The 18,326-nt window shown below is 39.1% G+C and overlaps 1 protein-coding gene across 4 annotated transcripts in view; it reads left to right on the top strand.

Moving 5' to 3' along the window:
* The window catches only part of Crebrf (CREB3 regulatory factor), a 59,789-nt gene that overhangs the window by 38,477 nt on the left and 2,986 nt on the right, over positions 1-18,326 (top strand). For 3 of the 4 annotated variants that reach the window (XM_031354882.1, XM_031354879.1, XM_031354881.1), the window contains 5 exons: positions 354-548; positions 2,148-2,337; positions 4,789-4,862; positions 5,870-5,992; positions 11,615-16,998. In XM_031354882.1, the coding sequence (XP_031210742.1) occupies positions 354-548; positions 2,148-2,337; positions 4,789-4,862; positions 5,870-5,992; positions 11,615-11,730 (698 nt within the window). In that variant the 3' untranslated portion in view covers positions 11,731-16,998. Of the gene's footprint in view, positions 1-353; positions 549-2,147; positions 2,338-4,788; positions 4,863-5,869; positions 5,993-11,614; positions 16,999-18,326 lie in introns of those variants that run through there. The other variant, XM_031354880.1, reaches the window with a different exon arrangement.

The raw sequence follows: 18,326 nt of genomic DNA, 5'->3' as shown, positions 1-18,326 counted from the left end.
AAATCCGCCTGCCTCTGCCTCCCAAGTGCTGGGATTAAAGGCGTGCGCCACCACCGCCCAGCTCTAATTGTATTCTTAATCATGTGAAGATACTACAATATCCTATACTAATTTTCAAAAACAAAAAGAACCCCATACCAGATAGCTACGGTATCTGGATTTATTAATTTCTGGATATTATGAGTTTGAGATCTACATACTGTAATTTATAAATTTGATTTATTGTTTTTAACATGTTAATACTTCAGATGAAAGAAATATCTCAAGTTACAAATAGAAGGATTTTTGTTTGTTTATTCTGAGAGACTTACTAATGTCTGGAGCTTGACAGTTGTGGAACCATGTTTTTTAAGGCTATGAAAATGACTCTGTAGAGGACTTGAAGGAGATGACTTCCATATCTTCTCGGAAGAGAGGGAAAAGAAGGTACTTCTGGGAGTATAGTGAGCAGCTTACACCATCACAGCAAGAGAGGATTCTGAGGCCATCTGAGTGGAATCGAGATACCTTGCCAAGTAATATGTACCAGAAAAATGGCTTACATCATGGTAAGAGGATTTGAAAAAATGTTTAGTGCCCTTTTCTCCTTTTTAGGGGGTGGAGATACTTTTTATTTTGAGTAGATAGCCTAGACTGGCCTCTGTATCTATGTAGCCTAGTTTGGCCTTGAACTTTGAATCCTCTGCCTCATTGTTCTAGAATCTGGGACTACAAGGTATAAGGTATATATACCTTTCTTTGTCACTGTTTACAGTAGTAAACACAGATAAGGAACCAAAATGCCTAGTGTGCTTGGGTTTTCAGCCATTCATAGGCAACTTGAGAGGGCATCAAAGAGAGCTTTTCTGTCACAACTGCTCCTTCTTACACACAGCTTCCATCGGAGTGGAGAACCATCATTTCTGGACCCTTCTTCCTCCACTTCCTTCAGTAAATGACCAAGAGATTATTGGTTCTTGACCTGTCAGATAAACAAGCAGCACACTGAAGAGAAAGAAGACTTTTCTTGTCAGTCTCTACCCATTTTCTTCCACCCCAGACCTCATTTAATGGGGAAATTAACTTTAAATGGCTGTGGGGAGAAAAACATGGAAAAAAAGAAACATGTTTATGAAAAAAGAATAGAGAGGAGTTTATAGGAATCAGGAGAAACTTATGGTTTAGATAGAGCAAGCCTAGAGTTGTGGATCCAGAAAGCTACGATTGAGTAGAATTTCTTCTATTGTTTCACATTAACATCAAGTAGTCTGCCAAAAAGACAGAGAGAAGGTATGAATGAGCTTAGTAAAGAAAACACAGTCATGCCACAGACTTCACTTGCTGAGCATTTTGGAAGACAAGAACTAGCTCCTAGCATGTTTGTTACTCTGGCCTTGTTTACCTAGTGCTAGGTCTGTATTCCTCCCCCGCCCCTCTTTTCTCTTTCTCTCTCAGTGAATTTTTACATTCAAGCTTTTTTTTAAAAATCAGAAATAAAGAAAATAAGGCCCAGTAAATAATTCCATGTAGCTTGTGATAAATCTTAGGAAAGTCATTGGGTGTACTGTACTACTTGAGAGGAATGCACTGGTGTGTGGTTCAGTGGTCAGTGCTTACTTAGTATGCCTGAGGCCCTGTGGTTATTGGGTTGGTGCACTTGGGGAAAGTGGAGGAGAGAGGGGAGTGAGTGAGGAAGCTGAAGAAGAGCTTGTGTGTTACTTATTTCCAGGTAAACGCTCCTGGATTTCTGTGTGCAGTTGAGCTTGTGTTCCAAGCTGAGATGTAAGATACTTAGTCCTACTATGCAAAGAGGTAGGACTCCCTTACATTGGGAGTCAGACCTAGAGGAGAGCAGCCGTGAGCCAGTGTTGAGACAGTGGGGTCAGCCTGTTTTGTTCCTAGCTGGAGACTGGATCCAGGGCTTTGTGTAAGTTAGCCAGTGATTCTGTTACTTACTGAGCTGTAGCCCTAAGATATTGTCATGTCTCTAGCTACAGGACTAGATGGAGAGGGAGAGAGAGCTTGTCCTCCTAAGTTAGGACATCCTGTGCCCCCTGAAATGTTCCAGGAGATCTAAAATGAAAAGTGGCTGCTGGTGGTGCCTATAGAAATTTCATGTTTTGTTCACTAAAATGATATAACTTACACTCCTTTCAAATGACTTGTAGGAAAATATGCAGTTAAGAAGTCACGGAGAACTGACGTGGAAGACCTCACTCCAAACCCTAAAAAACTACTCCAGATTGGTAATGAACTCCGGAAGCTGAATAAGGTGATCAGTGACCTGACTCCAGTTAGTGAGCTTCCCTTAACAGCGAGGCCAAGGTCAAGGAAAGAAAAAAATAAGCTGGCTTCCAGGTAAATTCTAATGATGATTACCCATGTGAATAGTCTCTAGGACGTAAGATTAGACCTTGAGATTTTATAGACGAGGGGACCTTCAGAAATTACTTATTAAATAACTACTGTACTGAGTTGTTTTTTGTTGTTAATTGTTGTTTTTAAGTGAAAGATAGCATTTATGCTTTTAAGAAGTTTTGGGGGCAAGGCAAACACAGTAAGTGCACTGTATTATGGCATAACTGAAAAGTTTTAAAGCTTAAATTTGCTTTTTTGGTAAGTCATGTTGACTGTATAGTTGGCAATAAAATTAATTTAAGTATGCTATTATGAATTTGAGATATGTACCCAGTTAAATAACCTCTTACATAGCCAAGATACATTAACATTTTCATCACCTTAAAGACTTATAAAGCCTGGTGATGATGGCACACACCTTTAATTGTAGCACTAAAGAGGCAGGGGTAGGCAGATCTCTGAGGTTAAAGCCAACCTGGTCTACAGAGCTAGTTCTAGGACTAAGAAACCCTGTCTGGAAAACAAAACAAAAAAGGAGGAAGATTATAAAACAAACCTTTCACTATCATCCTTTCACAACCATTGATTTGTGTGTATGGGTCTTTTGCCTGCATGCATCTCTGCCCATATAGCCTCTGTGGGCCTAGTGCCCACAGAAGCCAGAAAAGGTATTAGAGCCACAGATGATTGTGAAACACTGGATGGGTGCTGGGAATTGAACCCAAGGACCTCTGGAAGAGCAGCCACTGTTCTAAACTGCTGGGCAATCTCTCAAGACCCCAAGATCTTTTTATAAGTTAACAGTGTCTCATAGTGATCTCTCCTGTTCCAGAATGTCACATGGATGGAATATACTATAATAGCCTGAATCTGTCTGTCTTTAATGGATGCCTTTGATCTGTCCATGGATAGCTGGTTTTGATTATTGTATAGGTAGTCTTTAATTTTATCTGCTTACCAGATGAATGAATGCCTTTGAGATCTTTCTAGTTTTTGGCATGTTTGAGTAAACATACTATAAACTTTAACTTAGAGATGTTTGTGTGGTTATGAATTTATATATTTTTTTGATAAATGTCCAGGTCTGTAAGGTTTATCTTTGCAAAAAAGAAAAAAAACCTACCAGTCATCTGTGCAATGGTGGTACATGTATTTAATCCCAGCACTCGAGGCAGAGGCAGGTGGATCTCTCTGAGTTTGAGGCTAGCCTGATTTACAGAGTGAGTTCCAGGACAGCCAGGGCTACAACAGAGAAACCTTGTCTCAAAAAATCAGAAACAAAACAAAAAACTATCAATCAAACTGTCTTCCAGAGTAGCCTCGAGAACTGTTTTGATCCACCAGGACAGACAGAGCTCTACCTGCCTCACATCCTCTACAACAGCTGGGGCCTTGTGTTCGTTCTCTCTCTCTCTCTCTCTCTCTCTCTCTCTCTCTCTCTCTCTTTCTCTCTCTCTCTCTTAAGTTACTTTAGTAAGTATCTACATAGCAGCTTTAGTTTTTAAAAGTGTACTTAGTTTTTTAATGTCAATTTGACTGAATGGTGATGTGTGGTTTATAATTGGGTTGTTTGATAAGCATAAATAAACAAGTGACTTAGTTACTATTATAAGCATTTGAGGGCTTGAGAAATGGCTTAGGTTAAGAACACTCACTCTTTCAGGAGACCTAAGTTCTGTTCCCAGCACCCACATGGTGCTCACAATTGCCTGTAACTCCAGCTCCATGAGGATCCAGTGACCTCTTCTGGCCTCTGTAGGCACCTGCAGGTATACAGCATTATACTTACACTGACACACAAGTAAATAAAAATCAGTCTTAAAAAGAAAATACAGAAAATGCCCAGGCTGATGAGCTGGCTCAGCAGTTAAGAGCACTGACTGCTGTTCAGAAGGTCCTGAATTCAAATCACAGCAGCCACATGGTGGCTCATAACCATCCGTAATGAGATCTGACGTCCTCTTCTGTTGTGTCTAAAGACAGTGTACTTACATATAATAATAAATAAATCTTTTTTAAAAAAGGAAATGCCCTATGGGTACCAGTGAGATGGCTTCATCAGATAAAAGTACTTGCCAATAGAGAGCCTCATGAACGTTCAATTCCCAGATCCCACAGTAGAAGGAGAGAACCTTCTAAAATCTGTCCTCTAACCTCCATACGTATACATTCATATACACTTTTGCTCTTTACCACCACTACTCCCACACACTCATTCACCCATATTCACTCTCATCACTCTCTTGTTCTCTAACACGTACCACACACTCATGTATACTCTCATTCTCTAACATAGACACAACAAGAAGAAAATTTCAAAGAGAAAAATGTCTGATAGTGATTTTAAAAAAAGCATACTCATTTAAAAAATTTTATTTTCTTATTTAAGGAAATATATTCTGAAGTCTCTTAAAAGAGAAAATGAACTAATAATAGTTCTTCCTTTCACAGAGCTTGTAGGCTAAAGAAGAAAGCCCAGTATGAAGCTAATAAAGTGAAGCTGTGGGGCCTCAACACAGAATATGGTAAACCTCAGCCCTAAGCTTCGCTTTCTCTCTGGTTTGCAGATTCTTGCCTGAGCTCTGTGTACTGTTAGTGCTCCTCTATTGTTGTTGTTGTTGTTGTTGTTGTTGTTGTTGTTGTTGTTGTTGTTGTTGGAGAGGGCTTGAAACAACATAGTCCCAGCTGTCCTGGAACTCACTATATAGACCAGGCTAGCCTCAAACATACAGAGATTTACCTATCATTACCTCCTCAATGCTGGAATTAAAGGGGTGCACCGCGCCCAGTTTGTCTCTCCTATTTTGCATTTATCTGTTCAGAATGCCACATGCCCAGCATCAGTTCATTCTTGTCTATAAATGTGGCTGTCTGGATCTCTGGTCCCTTAGACGAATGCCACTAGTATTCTCATGAGCTAATCCATAGTTAGGTCTTTCTTGCTGTAATTGTGTTTCTAGCCAGTATGGACAACTGACTTGAGTATTTCCCTTTACTTGAACTGTGTAGATTATGTAGATCTGTGCTTTTCAGGTTAGTTGTACATTGAAATAAACAATTAATTGAATTTATTAAAATACAGAGTCCTGGACTTTCTTAGATTTTCTGAATTGTAATAGAAACCAGGAATTCTCTTTTTCTTTTCTCTTTTTTCTTTCCTTTTTTCTTTTTGATTGTCATTGAAATTCTCAAGTCTGTAGTTTTGGCTAGGCTAGAACTTAACTATATAGATCAGGCTGGTCACAAACTTGCAGAGACCCTCCTGCTTCTGTTTCCTGAGGACTGGGTTAAAGAGATTCACCATCATATCTAACATAATCCATATTTTTGACATTTCCCCAGATTCTGAGTTATTTTGTTTTCTTCTTTTTCTTTCATCCATCCCAAAGCTTTGTACATGCTAGTAAGGTGAGTGTTCACCCACTGAACTGTGTTTGCAGCCCTTCCATTTTCAACTGAATATGGTTTATAAAATTAAAAGTAAATTATTTCATGTTAGTGACATTCTAAGTGTTTTTGTTCTGTTTTATAGATAATTTATTGTTTGTAATCAACTCCATCAAGCAAGACATTGTAAACCGAGTTCAGAATCCGAGAGAGGAGAGAGGACCCAGCATGGGGCAGAAGCTTGAAATCCTCATTAAAGACACACTCGGTAAGGAGAACACTGTGAGAGGACAACAGCTTATGTACAGTACCAGAGTCAAAGAGGAACTCTTTCCCTCTTCATGCCTGCCCCATCTGCCCCCAGAGGAGGGATTTATCTTTCTCAGTATTTTCACAGGGTTCTAAAAACTTGCATATCTGGCTTCTTATCCCTGACCAGATTGGAGAGAATCAGGGAGGCAGGCACAGAGAGGCTACGCTGGTTGGTGGCTTGTGGGAGGAATATCTAGTACCTAAATTTGAGATGCTACAGGGTCAGAGCTTAGCTGCAGTAAGAGCAAGTCACCTGTCAGATTATACTTCCTGAGGGCTGCACAGCTTATTGCTGTTCCAGAAAATCCCAGACATATCACATTAAAAGGTCAGGTGTTTATCTTGAGTACAATCAAAAACAATCTCAGATGAAGAGCAGATCTTAAACACACCAGTATTGTCCTAGAAAATCACCTATGCCTGTGAAATTGCATACGGGAAGCAGTAAGGCAGTTTGCTTGGCCTAAGTAGATACATGATTTTATGTATTCTTTTAAAGTACTTGCACTATTTTTTCTTTAAAAGCATCTCATTTTTTGTGCAGTAGTTTGAGGGAGAACTTAGTTTTATAAGATAAAATTACTTTTAACCTTTTTTATTTTTAATCCATATTTTAGTATATCCATTAGTATATATTCTTTTGTACTAGACAGATAGCTTGACCTGTTACAAAATTCTTGGCACACATTTTCTTTCCTTGCCTATCTTCCGATTGTTTCTCCTCCTGTTCTGGCATAAAATATTTTCTATTAAAGAACTGATACTGCATTGATATTTCTTGTTGGGTTGTTTGTTGCTTTTGCCTAGATACAGACTATCCTCAGGCATGCTCACCTCTGTTTTTCTCAGTGTGCACTTTGAGGTCTCTGTTACTTGACTTTACTCTGCTTCTCCTGACTGTACCTTATCACCTGTAGGTCAGGTCACCCTTGTTTATCTGTGTTCTTTGTTGCTTCTTTAACCATTTTTAGCTCCTTATTTTTTTCATTTTCACTTTTTCTTAATCAATATTCTTGTGTCATGTTGTGGAGTGTGAGTGCATGTGTGAGTGTGTATGTGCCCTGGGCATGGAAGTCAGGGTCTCAGATATACTAGTCAAAAATACTACCCCTGGCCAGGCAGTGGTGGTGCATGCCTTTAATCCCAGCACTTGGGAGGCAGAGGCAGGCGGATTTCTGAGTTCGAGACCAGCCTGGTCTACAGAGTGAGTTCCAGGACAGCCGGGGCTACACAGAGAAACCCTGTCTTGAAAAAAACCAAAAAAAAAAAAAAAAAGAATACTACTCCTGGATGTAATATATGAGAAAAGGAGAAGGAGGTGGAGGAAGGGGAAGAAGAAGAGAAAGAGGAAGACAAAAAGAGTTCTGAGCCATAGCCTCATCTCCTCTTGTTGCTTTCATTTATTTATTTTTTTTAACTAAAGGAATTTTCCTTTTATTTTCTGTATTCCGTGTTTCCCAGCTCAGAGGACAACTTGGAGGACTGGTTGTTTCCTGCCATGTGGGTCCTGGGTATCAAACTGAGGCTGTCAGGCTTGGCAGCAACCTTTACCCCCTCAACCACCTTCCCAGCTCCCTTCTGCTTTTTGAGGGTCTTTCTGTTTAGTTCAGGCTGACCTTAAACTTACCAGTCTTCCTGGTCTTAGCCTCCTTTCTTCATGTCTTTGTTTTTTAATTTTTTATAGTTAAATATTTGTATATGTATGAGTGTGCCCCATGTCACAACATGAGTGTAGAGGTCAGATGACAACTTGCACCATCTGATTCCATAGAACTCAGGTTATCTGGCTTGGTGGCAAATACCTTTATCCACTGAGCCATTTTACCTGTCTTCTTTCATTTATGGACATTTTTAAAAATATCATCTAGTTTATTTTGAGATAATAGTAGATTAGGAGATTCATGATCCAGTCTTTACCCATCCTTGCATTGTTTATAGATAAGATTTTATTCTCTTTTTTTCTTAAAACAACTCTTTCATGGTATTTTAGGTGGATATTGGAGTTCTGAGGGCACCTACTGGTATTGCTAGGTTCTTAGATTCCCTGCACAGAAATTTGGTCAGAAGAAAGTTTTTGAATAAGAAAGGCACTTCTGAGGATAGACATGGCCTGTTGTTCATGTACATTTATGTAGTGCTCACTGTACCACATTTGTATGCAGTAAGGTTTTCTCTCACATTCTTGTCCCTCACATGTAGCCTTGTGGAGGAGTAGTGTTAGCAGTGAGGTTCCAATCTTTTTCTCTGTCATTTTTTTCTTTCATATGGTAATCTTTTTAAAAAGATTTATTTTTATGTGTATGAGTGTTTTGTTTGCATTATGTGTGTATGTGCGCCACACCTCGTGCCTTCAGGGATCAAAAGAAGGCCTTTGGGCCCCTGGAACTGAAGTGGTTGCCAACTGTTTTGTGGTACTTGTGGGTCCTCCAAAAGAGATCAGACAGTGATCTTAAGTGCTAAGCTGTCGACAGCTACTCTGATGCTATAATGTTGATGGCTACTGTCCTGACAGTGTTCTGGTGGCTCCATTTTTTTTCTTGAAAAAAAAAAAATATTTTTTTTTTTTTTTTTTGAGACAGGGTTTTTCTATGTAGCCCTGGCTGTCCTGGAACTCACTCTGTAGACCGGGCTGGCCTGGAACTCAGAAATCCGCCTGCCTCTGCCTCCCAAGTGCTGGAATCAAAGGTGTGTGCCACCACTGCCCGGTTTAGTTACTTGAATTCATGTCATGACCATCCTGGCCAATACAAACACTTATCCTAAAACATTTGAATGAATGAATGAATGAGTGCATGCCTGACTGCTATCATCCCAGAGTCTCTGTCAGGTTAAAAGCATTGGGGTTTCTTTGTATTACTGATTTGCTAGAACATTTGGAGCAGTTGTTTGTCTAGTGTGTGTGTGTGCATGTATATGTGTGTGTGCGTGTGTGTGTGTGCGTGCGTGCGTGTGTGTGTGTGTGTGTGTGTGTGTGTGTGTGTGTGTGTGTGTGTTATGCTGTTATTTATTTTCTTGGATCAGTTACTTACAGGCTGTTTTGTGCATTTTTCCTGGAGAGACATAAACTAACGTGTTGATGCTAGATGAACAGAGCAAAGCAATGGTCTCTCACAAGTCCACCTTAGTGAACAAGTAAATATATTTGGCTTAGAGAGCATGAGTAAGGAGTTGCTTACAGGAAGATGGGTTAGCTTTAGACAGCTGTTACCTCACAGAATCCCAGCCTATCATGGTGTTGACCTGCTAGCACCTGCGTCATAGAGGCAGAGGTAGAGGCCAGATGGTCGTTCTTAGTCATCCCGAGCTAAGGCAACCTGTACTACACAAGACCCTGTCTCAAAAAAAAAAAAGTGACATAAAATTTCCCTAAAGATAGGAAGTTCTTTTCTTTTACTATATCATTTGGCTTATTACTAGTAGTATTATTGGTTGAGGTTTTTTTTTAACTGCCAAATATATTATTGCAATTTTAGATATTTTGTGGGCATCTGAAAAGAAGTGTTCTCTGTTCTCTGTCAGAATTCCCATGTATGTTTTGTTGACTGGTATTCTTAATCAAGTCATCTTTCTCTTCTATGTTGCCTTCCTCTTTGCCTAGAGGTCCATATGTTAATAGCACTGAGAAAGGCTCTAACAAATGTGTTTTGAGTTTTACCTCCGATTTTGTTTTGAAATGCTTAATGTTTAAATAGGAGTTAGTACTACTAGATCTTCATTATGCATTAAGATGTGAATCCTACAGTGGAAGAGGAGGAAGAGACAGCACAGTGTATGTCTGTATTTCATTGCCCTCATTCCACAAAGGGCTGATACTTTACTCTTATTTCTATTCCTGTGTACATGTGTGTTTGATGGGGGATATTTGGAGCTAACTTGTAAGTATTATGATTCTTTATTCCTATTTCAACTTGCATCTCTTAAAACAAAATAAAAATTGGTTTTGTTTTGTTCTTAAAACAGAGTCACTCTATGTAGCCCTGGCTGTCCTGGAACTTGCTATGTAGATCAGGCTGACCGCAAACTCATAGATGCTGGGATTAAATGTGTGCACCACTACATCCAGCAAGTATTTTGTTTTAGCCACAGTACTAGAATTATATCTAGACCCATAAGTAGTGATGTGACCTCCAGTGTGGAGCCCAGGCTTACAAACCCCTACTGCCTGCTCAGTTATGCCTGCCTGCCGCCCCCCATCCCAACCCCCGCCGTGTATGATTGTGTGTGTCTGTTCTGTTTGAGAGTGGATTTAATTACATCTCTTGTCCCTATTATTTCTCCACACCCCCCCTTTTTTTTTAATGAAAATTCTAAGTAATTGATTCTCTGAGTGTTCCAACATTTGGATTTACCAGTTTCTTCATGGAAAGTAAAAGGGTGATTTTTGTGTCTGTGTGTGCAGATACACACATATGTACAGTGTACATGCATATATTGTGGGGGCCTGTGTGGAGGCCAGAAGTCAACCTTAGGTATCTTTCCTCAGAAGTCATCCACCATGTTTTTTGAGTAAGATTCTAGGCCAAGCTCTGATGGCCAACAAGCCCCAGGGATCCTCCTGTCTCCAGCTCTGCATCTCTAGGATACATACACACATAACCACACCAAACCCAACTTTTTACATGCTTGTCACCTAACTCAGACCCTCCTGTCTGGGGAGCAAATGATTCACAGATTGAGCCCAAGATAGAGTTAAGTTTATTGGCAAGACTAGATCTCTCCTGTTCAATTAGCTAACAGTGTGGTGTGAGTTTATTATATTAGTAGTCATCTTGAGCTTGACTGAATAGTTAAGGTAGCCTTGATATCTTTATGATTTGTTACATATGTCTTTTAGTCAGTGATGTTTTCTTTTTCCACTCCCTTTTCTTTTTCTTATGTGTTACCATTTCTCCATTTCACCCTCATAGTCCAGGCTAGCCTTGAACTCATGATCTTTCTGCCTTAACCACTCGAATGCTTAGATTACTTGTGCTATCCTGCCTAGTTTCATTTTCCTTAATACTTAAAAAAAAATTCTTATACCTGTAACATTCTTAAACATGTGCTATTTAAGGACTAACATTAAATATTTTCCTGGCCATCCAAAATGAAGAGGATGAGGAAGTCAGCATACTTGTGCTGTTCGCAATCTCTCCCTCTTCTATTACACCTTTTCTTATTCATTTTTAGTTAAAATAAAAGAGAACTTACATTGTATACAGTAATCTTAAAAATTGTCAGGTGTATCTTTTGTGCTTACAGTTGTAGTTGTGTGTGTGTATATACTACAGCACACAGTGACGTCCAAACAGGTGAAAGACACAGGCGGCAAACTCCCAGGCTTGCTTAGGAAACAGCCTGACAGGGGCCTCAGGTTTCTTTGGGGATTGCTCTTTGTCATCTACCACATTAAAGTGCCTCATGACTCTTGGTGTGTGTCTCCTTGGAGTGAGTCTGTCAGAGGATGGCTTTCTGGGCTGCAGTAGCAAGTAGTTGAAGGAACCCTTGTTTTGGGGCCATATCAGGTTTCAGACTTTTTGTCTTTCCTTTATGCCTTCTCCATATTTGTGTCTTAAAGTGTGCCTTTTATTCTCTTTAGGTCTCCCAGTCGCTGGGCAAACCTCAGAATTTGTTAATCAAGTGTTAGGGAAGACTGCGGAAGGCAACCCCACTGGAGGCCTTGTAGGACTCAGGATACCAGCCTCAAAAGTGTAATCAGCCTCTGGACCACTGGTCAGAAATGTCTGTTTTTGTCATGTTATCCATTGTAAATTTTCATTCTGTTTTGCATGTCAATTAGCATTATGTAAACATTTATAATTAGGTTACATTGTTTTAAGAACTTGTAGCATAAGTGAAGCATGATCCAAAATACTTGATTATTGCATTTTCAGAGCATAAACTAGTGACCCTGCTGCTGGCATTAGAAAGAAGCTCACACATTAAGTAAATGTGAGGTACAGCTTGTAAACATTTGTTGAAGCAGAGCATTTTGGATGAGTGAATATATTAGTAAAATGCTAAGTGTTAAGGTGGGTTTATGCTCTGAACCACACAAAATACCGAGGAAGCATTTTTTTTCAAAGTCCATTTAGATTGTTTTTAGAATGACTGCTTTTTGTTCTAATTTTTTACAGCCATTAATCTCACTTGTACATGGCGCACCCAGCACTCACATGTGCACCATGTTTAGATGTTTATTTTCAGAGATCAATATGATATATATAAATACAAATATATATATATATATAAAATTGTCTGTGCAAGTAAGAAAAAAGCATATTCTTTGTGCCTTGTATTTTGGGGAAACTCTAAAACTGGTAATATTTTGTATGATGAAAACCCTAATGAGGAAAACCAAGATATATAGATGAGAAAATAATGGGGTTTAAATGTCTTTTTGTTCCAACTCTTTTTCAGATTTTTTGAATGTATATAGGACTATGTTGAAATGTAGATATATGCCACAGAGTCTGTGTATTGTATAAAAAAAAAAACAAAAAACAAAAACAAAAAAAGATGGCTCTAGAAAACTCCTATTTCGGTACTTGACCGGAAGAAAATACTTGCACATTATTGCGATTGTTTTATTTTTTCTACCAAAGACAAATGCAACTGGTATGGCAGACTGCCAGTCTAAGTAAAGTTTTGCACAGCTTACATGATACTGTATGAATGTATGAAAAAAAGAGAAAAAATTAAAAGGTCAGGGTTAGGGATCTTACTCAACTGTGAATTTTATTTCTGTTTGGGTCCAATTATCTACAGAAGGAGCATCTATACATACAAATATTATTTTGCTGTCCTCTAGTTTGCTTCCATAGTAGATAAGTTGGTGGCCACTTAGGTGTCTTTTATTTCTGCAGTTATTGTAGGAAATTTTAATATATTTCATATTAGTAAGCTATTGATAAAATAGTTTTTGACTTTGAAAATTAAAGTTTATTTAGCTTATTATAGTAGACTTCCACCAAACAACCAAAATACAGATTATTTTTATTGTATTATGTATATATATATATAAAGAAAGAAAAAAGCTAAAAATATCTAATACTTTAGTTGCCACTTTTCCAATTGATGTATTATTGTGCATGTAATATTTTCAAAGATCAACACAAGCTTAAAACAAATTTATAAATTTTTATATTTTTGTACAGGTATTTTCTTCAAACTTACATGTGACTTCTCCTCTGTAGTTCCTAGACTTGAGAAACATGAACACGTTTAGTTTTTAGGTGCTCTTCTTTGCTCACGTAAATGGCTTTACTAGTCAGTTTTTAACTGTGCTCAGGCTTTATCTCTTGATGAGAAATTCCTATGTCAAAGCAGCATTATAAACCTTCCCCACAGTCCTTCCATCCTGTCTTTCTTGACTGCTTTATCTCAAATCTTGTGTTTGGAACCATGAAAACTGGTGGCTTCAAAAGGAAAACCAAACATATTTAGAAGACTAGCCTGAGATGTCAGACATGGTTGTTGTTTCTTCACCACCTTTTTATAGAACTGAGATAGTTGTCCTTGGTCTGCAGAGGATTTCTTTCCTTTTTCTTTCTCCTCCCCTTTTGTAAGCTATAGCACATGAAGGTTCAATTAGAGAACACAGTTACAATCCAAAAATGTGTCTTACTTGCCTCTTTGACATCATGAATCATAAGAAACCAAGACTTGTCTTGACACGTTAGCTGACGCTGTGACAAGGTTCCTGTGTGTTTGGTGGAAATGTACCTGTTAGTTCATCCATCCTAACAGATCCTGAGCTCACATGTCATGGTTAGCAGAATTCAAGGTTTTACTTTTTAGGTGGGAAAAAGCAAACCATAGGTTCACAAATGGAAGTCTGTAAAGTCTTGCTAGTGTTCCAGACTATGGCAGTTTTGCAGTCAAGTGAATATCGCTTCATGATAGCGATTCAGTTGGTGAAGTTTATAAAATTGCCCCTTTCTAGCTACCCTGTTAGGAATTCTGGTGTTTTGATATCCTTTTCTTGTCTGCAAACCAGAATTTGATTTCTTGGTCTTGCATTTCAAAAACTTTGAATCTGTTTAGTAGATTCCATACCCGTGCATTTCAGTGTTTTATATGTATTCCTTAAGTTAAATAGTTGAAAGCCTTTAAATAGTTGAGCTTTTTAATGTTGACACTTTATTTTGTACCTATTTATATATGTATGTATATCTTAGAAAAGCACTTTGTTATAAAATTGCATTTTATATGATTCCTGCCATTTGCTGCTAAACCTGGGCTGGTCAGAACGCTGCAGCGATACTTGATCTAAATAAAAACCTGGCAGTAAAATGTAGAGTGCAAGTTAAATCCTCTTGCTGTTTAAGATGACATAGGCAAGCTGTGCAGCTTTACATTTTAACCAGGGGACTCTGTGGCATTTAAAACCGTCTAGAAATGGTTGTACTTTTAATGCCAGTAATGAACTGCTTCATCTATTGTCTTTAAAATACCTATACCTAGTGTATCACAGATGGTTCTCACGAGTATGTAAAAACCCAGCAGTTGTACATGTTGTATTTTTTAAAATTGTGGCATGTATTTTTGGGTGGAAATCATTAGAGTGAGAGCTGTCTAAAGGTTTTCTGTGTTCATACATGGTATACAGATAGCTCATGAAGTCCAGAACCTTCCCTCAAGTGAAGGCATTGTGAATTCTCCTCAGATAAACTCACTGTTCCAAAGGCAACCATAAACTGACTATAGTACTACTACAGTAAAAAAACAAAACAAACAACAACAACAACAACAACAACAAACCAATGACCCTTCTGCTTCCCGGTTTCAGATACACTGGATTCTTTAGTCTTTGCCCACATGAGAGTATGCTGCCGGGCTGCTCCTATTAAAGTGTGTGAGTTTTCCAGTCAGTGTGGTTGCTTTGTGCTGTACCATGTATGGGTTCTTGTCCCTTCCATTTCCTCCATGAGAGATTGGGGTGTGGCTTGATCTTGTGCCTTACTTGTACACTTAAATGATACATCTTCATTCCTTCCCAATTCCCAAACCTTAACTTTGTCCTTTTGTAAGAGAATCAGAACTCTTCAGAAGCATCATGAAGGATTCAGACGGGCATGCTTTCATAGTTCCCTCTCTTTGTAGTTGTTTATACTTGTATGAGAGAACAGTTTTGAATGATCTTTGAGTAATCTTGCTACATCCCTTCTCTCTGGCTTTTGTGAGGTTGTCCTGCGTCTCTCGGATGCTTGGCTTCATTCACACCTTAGCAAGAGTCTGCTTTCACAGACAGGTGTGTCTGCTTCATCTGCTTGAAAGTGATTATTTTGTTTTCCAGAACTTTTTAGGAGAAGAGTACCCATTTTGTTTGTTTTTTACAACAGATGACAAGTCTCTTTAAAAGAAACTGAAGTACAGTACTTTTGAAATACAATGCTATTGGTATGAATTTCTCTTTTATATATAATATTCATACAATTATCTGATGTTTGCCTTCATTAATAAAGCTGTTAGTTTATTCACCAAAATGTCCAGAATGGATGTGCTTTTCTTTATTGCATACAGTTAAACAATATTTTAGCTGCTGAGATATAGTTACCTTCCTAAGAAATCAATTCAAGTTGCCTTCAGCAAGAATTAACAAAACTCATGTCCCCTTTCTTTATATAGTCTTCCTAAAATTCTGTTCAACTACTTTCTGGTTAATTATGTGACAGAATGTTAGCATCTCTCTAAATCTTGAAACTTGAATTTTGAGAATGCATTGATTTCAGTGTTAATGGAAAAGGTCTCAACTATGTTTCTAGTGGAGTCTTTTGTGGAATACCATTTCCCATGGAACTGCGACCACTTGCACAACTTTGCACAGAGCTGCAGTCTTGTTCTTCCCTGGATCGTGACAAATGAGTCTCAAACAGTGCCGTAATACTTGTGGATTCTGCCATGATCTTTGTCATCTAAAATAAGGGCATTATGAGAAAATGACTCCATGTCTTTTTTTTTTTTTAATATTTCAAACACAGTGGGATGTAACAACAATGTCAGAAGTAGGGATGGTGGTTTCGTTTTAAGGAATAAGCATGTTGGAGGAATGTGATGAAAACATACTACTGAGAGTTACACACTTCCAGAGCAAGTGGGATTATGTGTTGAAGCATAGTCCTCATGCTTAGTAAACGGACTGAAATAGAAATTACACCTAGGAACTGCACTATGCCAAATTGCCATTTTGTTTTAAAGAGACTTTTGGAGGTGGCAATAAGGTGATGGAACCTCATGGCTACTTCCAAATAGTATTTTGGAGTTGAAGACTTCGTGGCTAGTAAAGAGCACCCAGGTTTGTGTCTCAGCGTGCCAAGTGTGAACTGGGCTTGCCTCTTTAGTAGCAGTGTAAACATCTAGTGTAGCTACTCAGTTCTGGGTGCCAGGAGTGAGTGGGACTGATTCTGTGTCTTGCCCTTTGTCCTTTGGGGATTTTTGTTTGTTTGTTTTCAGAACTAAATAACAAAACTGTATGTGTACTGTATCTGCTTATCCACATGTTTTACGACACTGTACTCCCACTGCCTGGTATTGTCTTCTTGCCCTAGAGTCTATCCTATGGCGTAGCATTTGTGGTTAACAATGACTCCGGAGCTACCAACACGGAAGGGCAAGAATACAAAGCATTTGCTCCTATGGTTTGGCAGCCTCTTTGAAAAAAGTTGCGCTTAGGATTGTGTCTGTGATATGATCACAAATACTCCGTAGTTTTGTTTATTCCCTGCCCCCAACTGGAGCTGTGACTCTTTATTGGATTCAGTCTTGTCTCTTGTCTAGAAAGAATTGTTATCTTGTTCACGTATGAGCTGTTTCAAAATGACTCACCATTGGTTAATAGCCGTGCAGTTTCCCTTTTAGGAGAAGGCCATGCACAGGTTACTTTGTTTTCTGTCACCCTCTAATCTGTTAGCACTTGTAGTCAGACACAGAATCATCAGTGTATGCAGCACCCTTTGTAATTTAAAATAAAAAATATGAAAAGAAAAGGTTTTGAATTGTTTGCCTCATATTTTGTCTTTTCTCCTTTCCGTTGCCTGCGTGCGACACAGCAGCCATCCATTCCTCAAGACAGCCTGTTCAAAGACTATTCCAGCCTCACAGAGCAGAGGGGGCCTACTGTGCTGCCTCTCTTTGGGGCATGTACAGAGAGCTAAGGTTTATTGACACCCTAAGCTGGCTTTTAATTTCAGTAAGATTTAGCTATACAGAAATTATTTGATAGAAACATTGTTTTTCTGTAAACAGTTTATATTTAATTTGTCCTTTGATAACTTGGACAAGAGATTTCTTCAAGAAAAACAAGTATCAAAACCATCTTTAGGCTAGAGGAGCTGTGAACCTAAGCCAGTGGAACCTGCCTGGGTGAAGGTGGCATAGGAGTAAATGTTCTTCAGCAACAAGCATTTGTTGAGAACCTACTCTGCCGGGATAGACGTGTAGATGCTGGGTTACAGAAAGATGGAAGAGATCTCCACAAAATCAGTCCACCAAAGAGGTTTTCGTGTGACCAGAAAACACAAGCAAAGTTGAAAGTATAACATCCTGTGGGGATGTTAAAGAAGACTGAGGGCTGGGGAGATAGCAAGGTTTTTAGAGTGCCAGTTGAGCATGAGGACCTGAGTTCCATTCCCACACTCAAGTGAACAGCAAGGTTTGATATGGACACTCGGGAGATCCCTGGGGCCCACAGGCCAGCAGAGCCTTCTTGGAAACGTGGAAGCCATTGACCTGTCTCCAGAACAGGACAGTACCTGAGGGATGACACCTGAAGCTGACCTCTGGCCTATACACAGACACATAAGACTTGATCTTTTTGACCCCCCCCCCCCCGCAACTTGAGTGATACAGAGGCCATAAAAAAAGCAAAGTAAATGTACTTTCCTGGAGATGGGTTCACCTTCAGGACTCTTTACAAGGGCCTTTCTCAAAGTGTTGTGGACTCTGAGGAGTGAGGTGAGCTAGGTCAGCGCAGTCCTTAGGGACTAAGGCTTCCGTGATGGCAGCAATGAGATGCATGAACTAGTGGGTTCCTGAATTCCTTTGCTCTTTTTTGGGGTTGGGGAATCTGGTTCTCTGTGTAACAGTCCTGGATGTCCATCCTTCAGTTTGCTTTGTTGACCAAGCTGGCCTCAACTTGCAGAGATCTGTCTGCCTCTGCCTCCCAAGTGCCACCATACATGTTTAACTGGTGAATTCATAAGCTATAGTGCAGTGAAGAATTTGAAAGAAAAATATTGAGAAGTTCTGTCCTAATTCAGCTAGAAGATACAGGATTAGAAGATAGTAGATGTCTTTACGTATGGAGGTGA

The sequence above is a fragment of the Mastomys coucha genome, unplaced genomic scaffold, assembly GCF_008632895.1.
Source record: "Mastomys coucha isolate ucsf_1 unplaced genomic scaffold, UCSF_Mcou_1 pScaffold5, whole genome shotgun sequence".
Taxonomy (NCBI): domain Eukaryota; kingdom Metazoa; phylum Chordata; class Mammalia; order Rodentia; family Muridae; genus Mastomys; species Mastomys coucha.
Note: the sequence above shows the minus strand (reverse complement) of the source record. Positions and strands in the feature narration are given on the sequence as shown.